This window comes from Chelonus insularis, unplaced genomic scaffold (genome assembly GCF_013357705.1).
Source record: "Chelonus insularis isolate UGA/USDA-ARS -01 unplaced genomic scaffold, ASM1335770v1 contig_159_pilon, whole genome shotgun sequence".
NCBI classification, from domain to species: domain Eukaryota; kingdom Metazoa; phylum Arthropoda; class Insecta; order Hymenoptera; family Braconidae; genus Chelonus; species Chelonus insularis.
The window spans coordinates 88,880-109,391 of record NW_023276399.1 but is presented as its reverse complement, the minus strand read 5'-3'; the positions used below and the strand labels follow the sequence as shown (position 1 = coordinate 109,391).

The 20,512-nt window shown below is 31.4% G+C and overlaps 1 protein-coding gene across 6 annotated transcripts in view; it reads right to left on the bottom strand.

The window, feature by feature from the left end:
• LOC118064050 (rap guanine nucleotide exchange factor 6-like) overlaps positions 1-20,512 on the bottom strand; it is an 82,768-nt gene that overhangs the window by 28,694 nt on the left and 33,562 nt on the right. Inside the window, exons 1-2 of one of the 6 annotated variants that reach the window (XM_035078404.1) lie at positions 14,369-14,576; positions 3,123-3,643 (exon numbers count right to left, since the gene is read on the bottom strand). The exons of the other annotated variants lie outside the window; for them this stretch is intronic. Coding sequence (XP_034934295.1) covers positions 3,123-3,397 — 275 coding nt within the window. The 5' untranslated portion in view covers positions 3,398-3,643; positions 14,369-14,576. Of the gene's footprint in view, positions 1-3,122; positions 3,644-14,368; positions 14,577-20,512 lie in introns of those variants that run through there. 6 annotated transcript variants of the gene reach the window in all.

Here is a 20,512-nt window from a genome sequence, read left to right as displayed (position 1 = left end):
ATTAATAATAAATTTAATTAACGTTCGTAGAAATCAATTGGTGAAAATGATCTTTAATTATATACAAACAAAACAGATACAAGTTTGTTTTGTTGATATACTTGTGTTACTGATGGTGTGCGCAAACAGATGTTTACTTCTCTTCTACATCAATAAGCCACTCCTTGAATGAACAAGTTCTGGCTATTAACATCGGAACTAATCCCTGTTTCATCCAACATTTGAGTGCTTTCACAACATGCTCCACATACATATCTGTCGATCTTTATGTACGTACTAGCACATATGTTTCATGTATTGGACAAATTCGTCATGAGATCAAAGCTCGTCTATAAATGTCATAAAGGAAACAAGACAAGTAATCGGCATTCAGTCAATTATCCATCATCCGTACTATATTACCATAAATTTCACGATATTTGATTTAATTATTAACAATCTAATCTCTATTCAAACTGCTTTTCTCATTTACATCAATATCTCATTTGTATTTAATTCAAATACTTTTTTAATTTATTATTAATTAACTCATTAACATATTTTTTGAATTTGTTTTATTTTCATTCACTTTCTCTATTTTTTATGACTTTTTATTTAAATAAAATAAACTTGCAATCAATTTTTATTGACTTGTTGTGTAATAAACTCAACGTAATAATTAAATTCAGATAATCCTGGACCTCGGAAATATTTTAGGTGGTTTTACTAATTAATGCCATGATTTACGAGTTATTAAATTGTAAGAATTTTTTCAAGTATCTTTTATCTAACTAAATATCTTTAAAAGTGGAATAATGATATAACCATCATCGTATTCTTAGCTTATTATACTTAAAAATACAACCGTGAATCAGTCATAATAAAATTTCACTTTACTTTCATGTGACTTTTTGATAGATAGACATATAGATGTACGACAGCCAACGCTTTTCTGTACTCACAAAAGACTGGAAAAAAATTTTTAATTTATTTTTAACTTTTTTCTGAAATTTATCAAATTTATATCCCACTTTTTTACGTGCTTTTTTTTGTATAAAATAAAAAGTCAGAAAAGTAATAAATCTGAATATTACATTAAAAAAAAAATAAATAAAATGTTGTTAAAAAAAATTATTATTAGTTGTACGATATTTTTTCAATCTAAAATATAATTTCATCAATATAACAGCAATCACAGATGAAAAAATTCCCATTCTACGATAATTTTTCAATTTAAATTAATGATTTCCTTTAAATCAACTTCATATCAACCTGTTAAATATTTACCATGACAATTTAACAGTTCATTTTCAATGTTTGTACAAAGAATCTCTCTTCCATGGCCGATGGTAATCGATTAAATGGCTAAAATTCGTATATAATAGTCAAAGCTAAAGCTCGAAGGGTGCCCAGAATACTTTAGACAATTTATATGTCTATAAATAACAATAAACATTCTAGCATTAATAGTGACAGTCGCAACTTTAATAGGGTTTGAATTCGGGGAGCGACCTACGCTACAAAACAGGGAAACGCAATATGCCATGTTTTCCATGTAATTCTACGAGAGGATTCACCAACTATGCGCAATACTAGATAACCTTAACCACTCATTCACCCGAAACACACGTGCGTGTGGTTGAGGCAACGAGGGATGATCAGAAACAGAGGGAATACAGTTGGCATTCAATTCCATTATGTAATTTAGGACTGAGAGTTCTCGATACGTAACATGTATATAAAGATATATGGGTATTACATCTATATAAATATATTACAGAATAGCTTAGCTTGCATGTGTACGTGTGCGTATTTGTCGACGCATTGGATCGATTGAGTTGACGACGGCGCAAGCTTTGAAACCAAGGACATCAGCAATATTTTACATTTACGAATATTTATCTTTTAATCTCTAATTTCCCTACGTGTTCTTCTGTTTTTATTCGCAGCATTTTTTCATCACTATACTTGTGCTCAATTGTCCTGCGGTAACGCTTTCGCGAATTAATCTTCTCCCTCGTGAATTTTCCCGACAAAGACTCCACGGCTTTTAAATGTTACTCATCCCCCATCTCATTGTGATTGATATCATCTCAAGTGTTTTTCTTTTTCCACCTACTTTAAAGTTAAATTAAAAAATATTGTCTATCTTGAGCTTGGGTTGTTTATTGTTTAAAAAAATTTCATTTATCATTTTATTTAATATCTAAAGTTTTTTTGTCAATTTTATTAAAATTTAAATTTTGCTTCATAATTAATTCACTATTCGGATAAGACTTAATTTTAATATAAAAAATTCTAGTACTTATTTTTTTATAAACTTTTTTACAGTCTGTTAAGCTTTTTTATAGCACAAATTAAGGCCAAACTTCAATAATAAAAATGAACATTTATAAGAGACTTTTTTATACAGAAAACTTTTTAGAAATAAGAAAAAAAATTTTTTTTTTATTTCTATTCAAAAGTTTTTATGAAATATTTTCTAATTTTCATTTTATTGTAAGAAACTAAATAAAAAGAAATATTTATTCATGGAAACAAACATAATAATAATATTCCCTTTTGTATATAAAACAATCACTAAAAGTTTTGTTTATTGAAATTTTTCTATTTTGTTTAATGTCAAAGGTTAAGTGAAAAAGGAAATTCATACTACGTAATACAAGATAAATAATAATGAACTCAAATTTTGATAATAAAGAAAAGCCATTTAATCACATTAAAATGATCAATCCCCGGACTAAGTAATTTCAATGTATCATCGTAAGATTCGCCCACTTAAAATGATGAGAAAATATTTACTTTTTCTCCCCTTTAGTTTTCGAATTCTCCTCACTGAAAATGTCTGTCTTGATATTATACATAATATAACATAAGGGTCAGCTTTTATAAAGTTCAGCGTAGACACAATAATAGTCACACTACCCCATAATACACATTAGATGTTATTTAATTATTCCAACGAAAGTAGTATTTCCTAAAGTAATTAATTCATCTAGTGACCTTTAAATGTCAAGAAACAATCTACGTGGCCGGATAAGTTTTCATGAGAATATTATTTCAGTATAATTAAAGAAAAGTTTTCAAATAAAATGCTTGTTATAGATGTGAAGTTGACCTTCAGATGTTTCACTAAGACTCACCAAACGGAAAATCGTCGACGGGGAAATGCTGGGGGCGGTGGGGGTTGAATTCGATGACCTCGGTCGACGCTTTCACTTCTGAGTGCTTGTACAGCTTTTGGAACAGCTCTATAGGGCTCTTGAGGTGTTTTCTGACCAAGACAAATTCCCCCATTGCTGAAGTTATCCCCAAAATTTCCAACGCCCCCGCCATGAAAGCTATTCCAACGTCTCACGGGACCACGAACAGGGGTAGAACCATTTGGACCCCGTAGCTGAGTCGTATGCTTGTGCATTTCTATTTTGCGTCGATTTATTCAAGCTCGGTGATGACTCAGAGAATATTCCGACATCCTCGAGGGCATCGGGAAATCAATAATCAACTTTTTTCATCAACTCTATCATCTCTTCAGCTTATTGTTCTCTTATCTTTATTTTCTGAGCTTTGTCTACATCTTGAGGTTCTCATGAGTTAAATCTTCTTGGCGATGATCCATATCCTCGATACAAAATGTCAACGTTGGAAAAATATAGATATTATGCTGCAGATGAAAAATTCTATGTTAGACATATATAGAACACTTGTATATATGTCCCAGAGCAACTGATATGTCTCAAGAACCAGCTAGATTCTCTATCAACTTTTATCGTTTTCACGCGTGCTTGAAACTTAACTTGAGCAGAAAGTGCTGGACAATATGATAAATGTGAATAGCTGAGGAAAAAGACATCTTCAACAATGTAATTTTCACGTTGATAAGAAAATTTATTTGCTTAGAATTTTTTTATATTAAATCTTACATCAAGTTTTTTCATTTTCTCAGAATAAATTTTATAAAGACTGCCAAAGTAAAGAGAACTTTATAAAAAAATTTTATAAATAATTTTTTTTAATAGAAATATTAAAAAATTTTCCTTTTTAGAAAAAATAACATTGAAAAATGTTTGATAGAAATTAATTAAAAGGCAATGTAACACTTTAGCTTATTTTTATTGAACACAAAAAATATAATCCTCTCTGAAAATCAATTAATCTTCGTTGAAAAGATTTTCTGTTCCACTGACTGGATATACTAAATTCAAAATAAAATTTTAACGAGAAGATGTGGCAATAATATTACACATTTTTCACGTTTTAACTGGAATGATCTACCATATGAAGGGACTTATTTATCAGCAGGGTGCCTTTTTTTATCCGTAACTCGTTGTTTTTTTATCAAATTTCTCCATCAAGTAAAATTTATCAAAATCTGTACAAAACAATTTTTTATTCATTGCAGAGATTTATGGAAAATATTTTTAAAAAATGGTTGATCTCAATTGGACATGAATTTTTTTGAATCGTTTGGATCAATTGATTTATCCAATATGAGAAGTGAATTTTTAACATCACAACCCATCGAAAGTTTTGTTCAATTTTCAAAATTTCAATGCAATCTAAACCACTATCTATCACAGTTATTATTTCTATATAACAAAAAAAAATCCATTTGCTTACAATATCACCATATCAAATTTTATATCAATTTTTTTCAAATTCTCTCTGTCGAAGTTTTGACATAAAAAGTTTTCATGAAAAATAAAGCATACAAAAAAATTACGTAAAGTAAATTTCTAGAAAATTGTGATAAAGAAAAATAAACAAAAATAGTACCGTCTTGATGATATTTGCATGCAGCATAAAGTTTTTTTGCTTGATTAATTGTTTTGGCAATTACAAAAAAAAATGAGTAGAAAATAAACGTCGACGAAAATTTAAATGAGAATGCGGAAGAGACAAACGACTTTCAAGCAGCTTTTCTGCCTTATAAAAATTCAACGAGCCTGAAGAAAAGCCCTTGAGCTCTCTCACTCACTCTTCTTCAGTATCTTTCTACGATGTTGAGGAGGCACACGCGATTCTTTTAGTTCTTTCGTGAAACCCTTTATCTACACACTCTGCAGTAACACGAGTCATTTATCTGTACTCTCTTGCTTTCCATAGTTTCACTGGAGAGCTAGTCAGCTGAGAGAGGAATGCGTGAGAGAGAGAGAAAAGAGTATTATATAGATCGACTTCAGAAAACAAGTAAAAAGGCATTGCATAAAGCTTTGAAAAATACAGGATTCATGCTGGCCTTTAAGCATCTACCTGTCGTCTAGAGATTTTTACAGGTGCATCTACTTAGTGATGAATTTTTTGTGCCATCACTATCACCTATTTTTTCCCCTATATTCATTTCGGGATTATCTTCCCTTCACTTCCAGGTGTTTCCGGAAATTTGAGACACTTGTTTGAAAATCGTCGAATAAAAATACACCTTTCAACGAAATTAAAATTTTTCCTTCAACAAACTCTGAAGAATTTTCGTAAGATTTTTTTACAAAATGAAGAAATCCACAGTTATTCCTGACTATCTTCATCTTCGGAAGAAAATTCATTTTAAATTTACGGCTGGATGAATAAAAAAAATTAGACTTTACGCTATATGAGCATTCATCGTGCATTAAATATATTTTTAGAAATAATTTGATGCCCGCCCATAAGTAGATTAAAACCGATATGCAGTTCAAAGGATTTTCTTTATTGGAATACGACAGAATAAATATTGATATGCAATGAATGACTTTTTCAGATTTAATCGTAAATAAAAGGAAAAACTCAATATTTCATTACTAGTGTAATAAACGGAAAATACTTTTAGAATATTTTTATTCGATAAAAAAAAATTTTATCATGTTTTCATATTTATGAAAAAATAGGAAACAAACTTTAAAAGAAGATATTTTCCCAATTTCAACGTGTCTGTACTACGAACAACTTTTGTTTAGTTCAAAAGTGTGATATATATATTTCTTCAATAGAGTTGTTCCAAAGTAAAGAACACTCTCATGGTGGATTCTTGAGGCTGACAAGTGTGTTTTACACTCGAAAAAGTACAGAATAAAAAAGGATCTCCACACGTACAGAAATAGATGAGAATAAGGAAAATCATTGATAAGAGTAAATATTTGGTTGTTCAGTAGCAGCTATTCTCCGATGTAGTATAAATTCTCTCGGAAAAACGAATATAGAAGAATTTCAATTTACAACAAGTCTTGCGAAGCGTGTCTTCCGGTAAAATGATCTCAACATTTTTTATCTCCCGGTTTCTTTTTCTGTTTGCCCCGACTGCCGATGGCTGTAGAAGGTAATTCTAGTCTATAGTTTGCGGAAAAGTCGAGAATTATATGCAACGTAGCTGGCCGGAAGACATGTAAGATGCGAGAAGCATAGAGAATGGCCAACGCCGTGAAAATAGTCGGCAAGTAAAGAAGAAAAAGGATTGAGTGAAAAAAATACCAAGTCCATTTACTGCCGTAAGCGACGTTAACGAGGGTATGAAGTGCTCAAGTGTATTTCGCGTTGCAATCAAAAGACGAGGTAGATAAACATGTTCGAAGAGCAACAAAGGCGCCGATCATGATTCCATCATTTACGAAGCAAAACCGCTTGCAAACGATGCGTGGTAAAATCAAGAGGATCAAGTATTATAAGAGAATGGATGAGTTGGAGACGTTCAACGGTGTAAGACTAGTAGATCCTTGCAAATCACTTCCCTCTTTTTTCTATTCATTGCCAGTGTAGATACACGCTTGAGTGCGTCACCGATGTTTGCAACCACCTCGAAAGCAAGTATATAAAGCTGCACTATGCCATAATACTACCTATTCTATTGTGAGCTGGCTAATCCTTGGTATCCTCTCGCGACAGACGACAGCGCGACTAAGATAGACTCTCCTAACGAGCCACATTCCCATCGTCAACTTTCAATGCTGGGTGTGTACCCCTTACCACCTAGAACGTGGACACAATGTCTGACAGCTCTGTTATTATGTGTTTGAGAAATACCTCACCTTGTGCTATAACTATTGTACCTGTTTTTTTTAGGTAAATATGGTGATTGTTTGATTAGCAATTCGTCAAAGGCTTCAAATGTTTTAGCCAATCCTTTTATTTTTATATTTCCTTACTTTCTAATATTTTTCGGAATATTGGGTAGAAATTGAACGAATGCAATTGTTATTGAAATAATTATTTAATTAAATCATATTCTAGTTCATAATAGAATATTTTTGAAAAACACTAGAACTTCAATTTAAAAATCTATTCTACTGTAAAGTTATCTTCGACTTAATTACCAACTGAAGTAGAAATAAAATTTCCCGTTGAATAAATTCCGATGTCAAAACCTAATGAATAACGATAAACTCTAGAATACACCATGTTATTATAACTGTGCAGCAAAAATCGACCCGCATATTTGTAAAGTTATTATTTCGCAATAGATCTGAGATGATGTGAGCGTGAAATAAATTTTTCTACAATTCTCAAGGGCTCTCTGACGCAGATGATTGGCCAACAAAATCAGGTTAATGTATAAAAGAGTCGACAAGTGTAGAAGAGATTAACATAGCGATGGTGCAAAAGAGAGAGAGATTGTAGTTTTATTAATACCAATAAAAATTTTTTAGAGCTCACAATAATTACATTACGACCATTAATTACTATTATGCAAGTGAAAAGAAGCCTACAAGAGTAGTTTCGACCCAACGTTCAAAGTCTACATGGATATAATTTCTATAACATCCTAGGTAGCTAAGGAGAATCTCTAGTTGCATTGTAGTCAAGTGTAATTGCCGTATCGAGCCCCGTGCTCCGTGATTCCGGAAGAAAAAAGAAAAAAAAAAACATAAAAGATAGGAGGGAAGGTAATAGATGCGACGTCGCGGTTCCTTATGGTCGACCGAACGGCATTAAAAAGATATCGAGAAAAAGGGTAATTTCAAGCGAGCACGCGACGCATAGGGAAATATGCAAGTGTGAAAATAAATGTCTTGTATGATGACGGGAAATTCAAACGCTCTAGCGCTTCTCTTTATTAATAAAACACCCACACTAGTATATCACAGCTCGCTTAATAAAATTTCCATTCGTTAGAGATCAACAACGATTATCTCGTTGCGCCATCAGGTTTCACTGTTGTAGGCAGCCAAAGTATTTCATATCCTCTGTATTTATGATATTTATGAATTCATGTCGAGATGATGTTTAGTCGAACTACAAAAATCGTTCTAATAATTATCATTAAAAATAATAACAATAAATTTATGCTAACTGATAACAATTTATTCAGAAATTTTTTTTTTCTTCAATTAAATATTTAATTATAGATTTTCTATTTAATTATATTTTACTGTAAAATACGTCCAGTTCGAATAAGAGAATATTTTTTCAATCAATTTTTTGATTGAAAAAGAATAAATATTTGCATGGGAAAATATAATTAAAATTTTTTGATTGAATAATAAATAATTGAATTGGAAGAAGAAATAAAAGAAAAAAAATTTGTAACATGTCTAGCCACTTCAAGTAGGCATAGTCAGAAAAGTGTGAATGTATCTAAAGAGAAAAAAACAAAGTGAACGATAGTGAAAGTACAAACGTGCGAGTAAAATGTCTACAGTGTGAATTGGTAGCTCTTTTATTGGAAAGCAATGGCTGCAAACTTCCAATTCCATTATTGCAAACGAGAGATAGAGCCAGCGAGAGACGATATGACGATACCTGCAGACGATCACATGTGAGAGAAAGCAGAGATACAGGACGTGTTACGACCATTCAAGTACCCGGGAAATCTGAGTAAACTGTTCCACTCGAAAAAACCGATAACGATTCACAACGTAGGTCTCTCTTTTGAACCGTTGCCAATGATGGTCGTTTAATAAAAAAAAAAAGAACCAAGTACCCCATTTGTCTTGATGTATAGACCTGAGTCACATATATGCACACTTTTCGTACAATAGTTCAAGTCAATCCCTCCTAAACGAGCCTCTCAACTGATTTTTACCCCCCGAATTTATCCTACATTTTTCCTTTTTCTTATCTCCATGCCTTTGTTTTATTTTGCCCTTTTTATCTCCAATGCCCTCCTAGCTTCATCGTCTACTTTTCCTCATTTTATAGGCCAAATAGTGTCGTAAAAATAAATAATTGCTTGAGGTAACAGTTAAATGAAAATTTTCAATGTCTAAAAAGACATTTTGATTTATTAATTGAGACAAGAATGAAGAATTGAACAAAAATTATTGATTGTGTTATTTAAAAATTGTAGGTCAAAAAAGTTGATAATTTTTCATTCCATTCTCTTTCACAGTTTATATAAAGTCAATAAATCGTTGGATTTTTGTCGATATTTGAAGCAAAAAATAGATTAAAGATTTTTGTCTTAATTAATTGGATGTTGCACAAGGCTTGGCAAGTAATATACGGTCAATCTAAGTAAGGTGGAAACAAAAGCATGACTTTAGACTTTTATGAGACAAAAAAGGTGGAAAAAAAGTAAAACAAGACGCTGATAGGAAGACAGGATGATGATGCATTCATGTTATTCATCATCAGTCATCATATTTCAAAGAGTAAAATTATGTTGATCTTTCACGAATAATTCTGAATCATAATGCGGTCAAATAAAATAGTAATAAGTACACTTAATTATTCTATTTTTAGAATAAACCTTTGATGATCGAAGAAAGAAATTATTTCCCGAAAATCGATTGAAAAATATCATCAATTGATAATGTGATAAATTAGAATAAATTAACATCATTAATAATAATCAAAAATTTCTCTTCTAAATATTTCTATGTACAATCACGACAAGATATATTCTTTTGTATATTGATAAAAGCCGACTCAAGGCATTCCTTCATCGTGGAATATAATCAACGGATGAAAGGGACGCTCGCGGGACTCAAGCGGATGATGAATTGACAAGTCAGTCGAGGAAGAAGGGTAGTAGCAAGATGAGCCTACGCAATGTAGTATATGAGCAGAGCTTTATGTGGCAAAGCATCCTATGTCAAACTACTACATACATGAATACATGTATATATTTAATGTAACCAAAACATTTGATCACTTGACTTTTACTTCACCTTCTTGAATTTCTATGATACCACAGACATCTCTTTTGCTATCTTCCTACGAACTTCTATCTTATTCTATCGAAAAATTATTAATGAAACCTGAAAATAATCCCACTGCATCTGCAAAAATATTTATAACATGATTCAAGTTTTAGTTTTACTTCATGAGAAAAATTTTTACATTAAATTGCAATCCTTCGGAAATTTCCCACAGAAAATATGAAAATATCGTAATGCAAAAGAGAAAAAAACAAGTCTCAAATAAAAAATTTTGCTGAAGAAAATATTTCTAATAAAAGGAACAAATTTTTCTTGAGCAAGTTTATATTCGACCTTCTTAATACTAGCGTTTTTAAAGCCCTGTTTTTATCTACTAAAAAGTAGTTTTTTTTTACTTTTAGCTATCTATTCACCTAACAAAGTGAATAATTTTTCATGTCCCAACTAGATAATTTTTTAATTCATCAATTTTGTAAACTTCAATGATTAATGAATTTTTTGCTAAATAATTCTCTAAAATGACTACGAATTAATTTTTTATTTAACCCACGCTACCCTAAATGTGTACAATGCCACCTCTGCTAGCCACTTCCTACAGATTTCAAGATCAATTAGAGTCCAACAGTCGGCATATCTTAACCGAATTGTGTATAAATAAAATAAATGAATACAGGCATCTTTCTCTTTCCTCTTCCACTACACCCACTGCTCACGAAAAAGATCCAACTCCATAACTTGGGCTTTTTATTCTATGAAAAAGATGATGGAAGCAATTGATTTTAAAAATCCTAGTCTGTGGTGTGCGGTCAAAAAGATTGCCTGGAAGTGCATGAGAGTGAGAGTTGAAGAGGGTTGTACATGAGCGAATGGCGAATAAAGAGAGAAAGGGAGAGAATTTTATTGGAACGTGTGGTTTATAAGAAAACATCTGCGACTTATTCATCGTGCGTATGCTTCCTTGCTTATGAATACAAGGACGTTCAGAATGACCTGATGATAGGTGTGGGTGTGGACTAATATTTATCTTTTATTCTACCCGTTTTTATTTCCCTCGCACTTATCATTAAAATATTACGTAGGAGAAAAGGTGAAGTTTGAAGAGTAATTTTATAGACACGTGGCAAAGAAGAAGACAATATTTGACGACACTAGTAAATCGATATTGAAGTGTTTCATTTATCTTTCAGGACCAAACTCAGGATATACTCTATACTACCTATATAAATATAATCTATAACTCTAGAAAAAAGTGTTAGTGTTCAATTTAATAGCTTCTGAAGAATAAAATAAAATCATTCAAGATAAAAAGATGAGTAAAAATAATTTATTGAGTAAAAATAAATCTGACTTTAATTGCATTTATTTTGAAATCTCTAATAGATAGAAAATGGATTAATTTTCATTCGATTATGACAATGGATTGAATATGTATCCAATTAATACTCATCAAGAAAAATAATGCAATAATCATGACTCGAACGGCTGCTGTTTTTTATGTTTTCCAATGAATATTCATCAAGGAGAAAAAAGCAACAATTTTCTATAAATCTTCTTAATAAGAAATATTTTTTGTATACAACATTTATCTACATTGGAGTATGTTGGAAAAACGCAAAAAATTAAATTCCATTTCTTGCATGTATATTTTATAAACGAAATGATGTATGTATGATAGCGAATTCAGTACCAGGTCGTATATAATTTTAATTCAATTGGAATAGTGTCAACGAGAGAGTTTCCATTATTGCACTGGCATCGACCAGTCGAAGAGTAAAACGCACGTTGTACCAAATGCAACGAATAAATATAAATCTCGCAACGAATGTTCTCTCTGAGTTTCGGCATTGCACGTCCATTCGGATTTGCATGTACAAGAAGAAGATAGACGAGTTGACGTTGAAATTACTAGAGAGCGCATGTTTCGTTATTTAAATTGGAAGTCGAGTTGAAAAAAAGAAATGATGATAGAGAAGAGAGGAAACGAGTGAAAGAATCACTATAGAAAGAACCATCTGCCTTATGCAATGTACGTCAAACATATCTCGAGAGCCGGAAGTTAATATCTTCTCCAGTCTCCGGGTCATTAAATAAAATCAACCAAAATTTTAAGAAAGAAATAAGCATAATATTGACAAGAGAATCACAGCAAGTGAATTTTTTATAAACTCTATTCTTCTACTTGACTTCTTTCTTTTTATCTGTCAAACATAAATAATGAAGGCAAAGATGTTTTCATTTCATTTTTTACACTTCAATTATTCTTTTGTAATTTTATTGCAAATAGAATTTTCCAATGACTTTTGCCATTTTGTTTACACATTTTTACTATCAGTTTTATTTGAAAACAATTATATTTATTACGACACTTATTTTTTATTTTGAAAACTATGTTACTGTCTTACATAATTTTTTTTACAGCAGAAATTCGATTCACTTTTTCAACAATAGAGATGTTAAAAAATATTATAAAAGAGATTTTTTCATAGAAACTCGAAAAATTTTTTATTTCATTTTAAATAATTAGCTTTATTGCGATTTCAATAGTTCTCAAAGTTCTTTTCTTAGATTCTCGTGGGAAAATCAGAGGAATATTCTCTCAACCACAGAGATCGAAAGCCCATAAAGCGGGAGAGATTAATCCCTGGAGATCTAACCAATAGCTGAATAAGGAGCAATAGATGGGTGAGAAGCAGTGGAAAATAGGAAAAGGAATGACTTTAAAAATAAAGTGAAAAAACTTTTCATGCTTGATATAAGGAAGCGAGTTTCTGGACTCATGAGTAGCTCTTGATCTTTACGTACAAGAAAAAAGGATGTAAAAGAGCACGAAGTGCGTGCACGAATAAGTGAAGCGTGCTTGAAGGCGAAATACGTCTTAGTAACGATACAAGTATATATATGATGTACATACAGTCAACGTGGTTGAGGATTGCGAGAACTGAGGATGGATGAAAGGGGAACACGACAAACGGGATCGACTGCCTGTGACTATCGCAAGAATATACGATCCCGTTTCCGGGTGAATGCAGTAAACATATGCCATGTAGAAACGTCGATAGACTCGACATGATAATCCAACCTCTAATGGACGTGTCAAGGATCAATATTAGAAGAATCTTTTAAAAGACTAATTTTTTTTATAATGTTGCCAATAGTTGGTTAGGTATTCTATGGGCTGGATGATGCTAACATAACGGATTTACTGTCTGCAGAAGTGCAGACAACTGTAAAGCAATAGATTATGCACGACGTCAAATTTATGGTGATAAAGTTTAAACGGAAGTTCTTTGGCTGATTTGGTTGGCTCTCACTCAACAGTTTTCATTGATTAAATAAGAAATAATATTTATTGAAAGGTTAAATTATTCGCCCTGTCAAATGTATCTTCATTCATTAAATAAACATTTCTCATCTATAAATGATGATGGCAAAAATCAATAAACAATTATTTTAGTGTCACTAAAGACTTGTTTTATATCAACTAAATTAAGAGTGAAAGATAAGCCATTGTTGAGAAGAAGCCAAATAGTTACTTAGTAAGCTTGTCCGTATAAAAGTTATAAGAAATTGTCGACAAAGAAAATACAAGGTTCTAAGAACTTTTGAGGATACTTGACAACGATAAAAATATGCTACGGTATAATACACGACTTATTCTTGTGAACCTTTTAGCTATGTTTCGTTGAAAAAAATCGATAGGATAATATATTTGACGAATTCGTTTGTTCATAATGACACCGGTTAAATATATAAGAGTATACTGGTTCATCAAATATTCTTTGTCATCTGTCATTCTTCATCCTAAAGTGCATCTGTCATTTTAGAACGGATGCAAATTACCTTCTTCACTTTCTGCTTTTGCTAACAACGGTTTTATGAACGGTACTCATATTATATATAATCCGGTGAGATTCTAATGTAAGAGAAGAGAAGATTGAAAAAATAATTACGAGACTCGAGTGAGCTGTAAGTAGATAAGTAGGCGCCGTTTGTTGTGTAAAAATAAGCGGGGGAAGAAGTAGATAATTAATAATAAATCTTTCAACAATCGATGATGATGCGGGTCCACTGAATTATTTTTTTCCCAACATTCGAGACTAGGCCGGCTATTGATGATGATGATGATGATGTATTAGTGGGTTATCAAATGTTATTATAACCGCAATAATTAATTTAAATTCTGACTAATAAAGCTAAGAGAGATGTTAACTAGCTGGTTAGCGAGACTGTTTTTATCTATTCTCTCATTTTTTTATTTTATTTCTCGTTTGCTCTGGATGTTTAGTTTATAAAAAATTTTTTTTTGTGTAAGAACATACGGAAAAAAAACGAATCCCTCTTGTGATGTATGAAATAACACGAAAAAATACGGTAAAAAAATTTTCCTTCCACTGCACAGTTTCACGTCACAAAAGAACTAATGCGATAATTTTCTTCAGTAGTTTAATTCCCATGAGATGAGAAAAAAATCTATGTAGTTATTATGAAGCGCGGTAACTCGAAACTCGCGCCACGCTGTTCGAAACAACACTGGGCTTCTCTCATCATACGAAGGACTTCAATAACAGAACGTGCTTCTCAACGTTACGCTCTCTCGTGGCTAATCTCTGAACGAAACTCCTCTCTATGCCTCACGTTGACTGTGCTCTACTACTACCATCCCCGGGGAAAGCTATCGTTGGTCCATGTCGCGTGTATAAAAGTCCCCTCGATTTTCAGGCGTGACGGCTAATATATAGAGCCCTCATTTTCACGCGAATCACATTTTTCATCTTTCATGTTATAATGATTTCTTGAGTATGTGTTCAAGTTTGTTCACATCAGGAGGGTTACTAAAATGTTACTCCGAAAAATTTTATTCGTCGTTGCTATTTCTTTTTTTCTTTTTTAACCTTTTTATTCTTTCATAGGTTACTTTTATCTGATTTTCAACGAAACCAACGCTACCCTTATTTTTAATCTCGAACCTTTTTCTTCCTATGGTTTCAGGAAGAGATTTAAAAAAAGGATAACAATGACTCTGTAAAGAAAGTAATAATTTTAAAAAATAAATCAGACTACTTAAAATACACAATGGGTCAAAAAGTATCATTCTTTTTGTGCACGACGTAATAAATAATTTATATTTTTATTACAAAACTTCATTTTCATCAAATATAATCTTAAAGTTCATATCAGTTAATTAAAAGAATAAAAATGTTTTTAATCTTTCAACATCAATGAATATTAATTATTTATTTCTTTCAAAATAAAAATATAATTTTTCATATTGAAGGAAAAAAAAATGTAATAATCTTTCTTCAATGTATTAGATCACAAAAAATATGCTGATTAGATTTCTTTATAATCCCACTTATTTCAGATAAAAAGGCTTTTTGTTCTCGCGCAATAAATTAGTTAATAAAGCTTTATTAATAATAAGCTCGACATAAATACATATAATGACCTTGACACTATATATATACGTATCGTAGATTACGTGTCGGAAGTATTTAACGTTTATATTATGGAGGTCGTTAGTAACACGCTCAAATAGTTGCCACATTACGAGATATTCACGTTAAGAATTCAAACATATTTGTTTGAATTTGTTGTTTTATGATTGAATAACTGGATATCTTGAAAAACATCATTGCAGTACTGTCTAGTTGTTTATTTGTTTTGAATATAAATAAACATATATTCATTATTCAACTCATTAAACAAAAAAGACCATTGAAAAATTAATTACACTACTTGCCAATCATGTTCTTGCCCGGGTAATTTTTTATTCTAGCAAATTATCATTTGACGATACGGGCGCCGCTGATTTTTATACAAGGTTTCCGGTTCCGCTTCCTCGTCCGGCGTGTTGGCGCCAAGTTCTTTTATTTCGCCAATTTCGTATCTGGAACTTCTATAATACATTTACACGTGATTCGAACTCACTTAATGTCCACAGGGGTATATCAATGACTCTGTTGGAAACGTGTCGATTAGTTATTAATTGTGCGAATCTTAAAAAATTCCGTTAATATATATTTAACCATGCTGACGAAAAAAAAAAAAAATAATTGAACATTTTTATTCTACTTTTAAAGTACTTTCCACGTAACCCAATGTACTCTTTGGCCCAATTTCATTATTTTCATATCGATTCAACCTAAATTTTCACAGCACAAAGACGCAAAAATATATCTAATAAAATCCAGGAAAACTATTCAGAAGTTATCTTAGTGAATAAAAGTATTTGAATAATATCGGTAAAAAGTTTGTTACAGAAGTTACTTTGCTGATGCATTTGAAAAGATATCTAAACAATAATAGCTGTTATGTTAATTAAAGATAATTAGTTCAATCTGAGCTGTATTTTGTGAATAAAAAACATAACTTCTTTTATTTTTTTTTTTTTTTAAGAAGAAAATTAAACGAAAGAAAATTAGGTTATTAGGGAGGTAATTAAATTTTATATGAATTTTTTGTACAGAACAATGATAATCTTTAGTCGGAATTTTTAATTATTATTCTCATAACTATTATCCTCAATACTTAAGATAAAATTTTCTTATTAGTTATAGCTTCAAACTTTAGCTTCTTAAATTAGCTACTCTGGTGAATAAAATGACAGTAATTAACAAAAGAGAGTGGAAGAATATTAAGAAAAAAATAGCTCAACAAATTGCAAATATTTTTCTTATTAAAAGTAGAAATTTATTTTATTAATGAATTAATAAAAATGAGTATTTCAATATTTTTCCGGATTCCTAAGAGTGGATATTTATTTTACATTTCCGCATAATTCACATCGATCTTCATCCTGATGTCTCCAATTGATTATAAACAAGTTTAATATTAGAGAGAAATCGTAAATTAAAAGTGAAAGTGTCAAGAAAAATCACAACCAGTTGAGACACATTTCATGACTATAAAATAAAACTGCGTGCATTTAATGAACATAATTCATAATTAATTTACTTTCCTCCTTAAATAATTTATAACTTTCAACAATAAAAAACTTTGATGTTACATCAAAGATGAATCTACAGAAATTAAAAGTAAAATAAATCATCAAATGTACAATTTTACACTTATTAATTGTTGACGACCCTTGATAATTGACTTAGAGTATGCAGACTTTCATCAGCAATAAAAGTAGCATCTGCTAAAAAAGAATTGCTGATGAAGAAGAGTAAATGACTCCCTGGAAAAGGTAAGAGAGCGTGTCTGCGACTCATCAGCCTCTCTCTTTTTATTTAGTACATTGCACTTAAGAAAGCCCGTATGTATGGGCCAACATCCAGCAGTTGGGCAGGTGCAGAAATGGAGGCAATGTCAGTGCATATTATCGAAGACGACACGTGTGAATATGAGAATAAAAAATTTATTAAGATCATGAGTGCAACTTGAGACAGCTTTTAAAAAAACTGGTCGACGAGAGAAGAATTTTTTCCATCATGTGTAATTAACTCAATTTCACATCACCTCGGGTATTTATTGTTACAATTTAAAACAATACAAAAATTATTTGTTAATTTCTATTGATATTTATCGACTTCAAGATCGATAAATATGTTCCGTTACTCCATTAACAGTGTTTATTGTTCAATGTTCTTCAAAACAGTGACAGGAAATTTAATTTCGAAGTAAAATCGAAGTGAAGTAAACCTGTTTTACGATGAATTTGACCTCAACTAGCGTGTAATAGTATTAAATTAAACCCATTACTTCGAAAAAAAGAGTCATTATTGTATCAAAATTATTATCCTTGACCAAAAGTCACGGAGATAATTTACGATTGCAGAAAAAGTTCAGTTTTTACAGCATTTTTACACAGCAGGATTCTAAATACTCTCTAATTACCACAAAATTATCACGGAATAAAAATCGTGTTGACCGGAGTAATAAAAAAAGGATTTTTTTTTTTCATTCATCAAATTCTATTCTAGTTAAATATAAGCTCTTGATTTAATACCTGGCTCGTAATTTCGTCAACTGGAAATGCTCTGACGAAAGGAACTAATATCCAAGCGTTAGGTTTCAACTCATCCCTGGATATTCAGGCATCGTTTAATTACGTTGGCGACGGAGGTTGGTTTCAGAGTACGAAAGGTGCTTCTATATAGTGGTCTTACACGATATGCCGCCGGCGATATCGACCCTGGCGTGGTTTAACTCCAGTACACACTTCTCTGGATATTCCACTCAAGCTGGAGCCGAAATGCCAGACCACAGAGGACCGAAGCAGTGCGCAACAGCCTATATCGTGTCTACCTCGCATGCCGTTCTCTTGGACCAATATTCCGAAGCTTTTTTTCGGCTTTACCCTAACGCATCGATCGATTAATTCGACGCGGCGTCTGGCCTCCGACGCTTTCAAGAGCAGGGAGACAGTGAAAAAAATTTAACCAAGCTAAAAAAAGCTGAATGCCAACCATAGACTGTGATAGAGATAATATTAAAGGAGGCTCAACATGAGGACACTTATATTTTTACAACTATTCTAACACAATGTCAATCGTGTCAACGTAATAGAGTTAAATAAGTACGACGAACCCGGAAACTTGTCTACAATTGACAAGTTGTCGATCTGGTCAAGAAAATTTCAGAGGTGAAGTTAATCATTAGGACACGAGTGATAAGTTGTAAATAACCTGGAATTAATGAACTCAATGAAAACTATAAGGATATTTTTTTTTTTACAAATTGAGGATTAGAAGCGGAAGAACTGGTCAGTGAAAATAGCCTGTTTTTATTGCAAAACTGTGACTGAAAGAACACAAAGATTAATTATTTAACTTTTTTTTTTTTTTTTTTTTTTTAATAATTAGTTTAACTTAAATATGTTTAAATTGGAGTAAATAACCTTTAGAAAGATCTTCGTATAATGTTTTTGGATCATATTACTAAAAAATTTTATATTTTTTCAATACTCTGAAAATTAACTACTCTATAAAGTTTAGATAATATAAAATTTCAATGTTATTTTTATTATAACACCATCAAGAATTCTTTTAAATAAAAAATAAAATTTTTCATTCTCTGTTATACCTCTAAATTCAGACAGAATAAATTGAATGAAATTTTTATGAATAGTAATTAAATTTTAATAGCTAAAAAATAAAACCATTCGAGTGTTATATTAAGCTCGTAATATCGATGATAATATTTCCAACGATTTAATGGTCGATTCAGGGGCGTTGAGCACATAAGGGATTAAAAAAGATTCATCGGTCCCAAAGGATTGCCTATTTTAATATTCGTTCTAAACCACTGCTTTAAGAGATCTATTGTGTCTACATTTATCTAAGCGCCTCCCGAGACAACTTTGCCGGTCTTTTATTATTCATTAAATGTACATGACATAATAAATAATTAAATCAACCTAGCATGACAGTTTCATTCGAGTTGAGGAGAAACACACACTTTCGCTTTAATAATATAACTGCGGAAAGTTTTGCAACGTTTGTTGTCTAATGAAATTTTTATCTTAACATGTTCTGAAATTCTATGGCCCTGGAACGATAAAGATGAGAGAAGTTGGATGAAATAAAGAGAGAGAGTGTAAAATATGCAACATCGTGGACGCTATTTAATTGTAAATACGAATAAGAGACAAGATGTATGGCGTGAATTGAGAGGACATTAAACGGAGTCTGAATAATACTAAAGACTTGAGAGGATTCATTTCTAAAGAAACGTCATGCTTCACTTTCAACGTGTGTGGTTGATGAAGACTGAAGACCCATTTCTCATTTAAATTGCTACCGACAACTATTCTGACTATGAACATCTGTCATCCGTAAATGCCAGATATTTATTATAAATAATAATCATTGAATAATAAATAATCATCAAATCTTTTATGATGATTTATCGTCAATCGTTTATGACTCAAAAAACATTTATCATTACGGGTATTAAAGTGATTTTACCGTACAATTTAAAATCATAATACCTGTCTTATCGACTTTTAGTAATTCCTATTGAAAATATCATAACATATCTAGTGTAGGTAAAAGAAGATTTCTCTAAAAAAAAATCTCCTAGACCAATAGGTATGGAAATAAATTTGTAATCGGCATAAACCTTTTTTATACGGAAGAGATAGTTTGTTTTTATCGTTAAAAATTTTTTTGCAATGCAATTCATGAGTTTATAACGACATAAAATGAACCAGTATAGTAACTACAAGTTTTCTCAATTCCAGTAATTACAAACTTTCCTTTCAAACGACTGTAAGAAAAAGCCTGGAGCTGAAAAAGGCGTTTCCCAACAACATTAAACGACCTGTGGGAGCAACAACTCAACTCATATATATATTTAAACATATATATATTTCTCTGCAAGAACATGCTATAATATTCCGCCAACGTGTTCAGGGACATAGGAGAATGTTCGCCTTTCTTGTATGGAATCTCTATCGATTTGCAACGAGCCCGGAATATCCAATCAATCATGTAGAAGGCTTGATAAATCGAACGTTG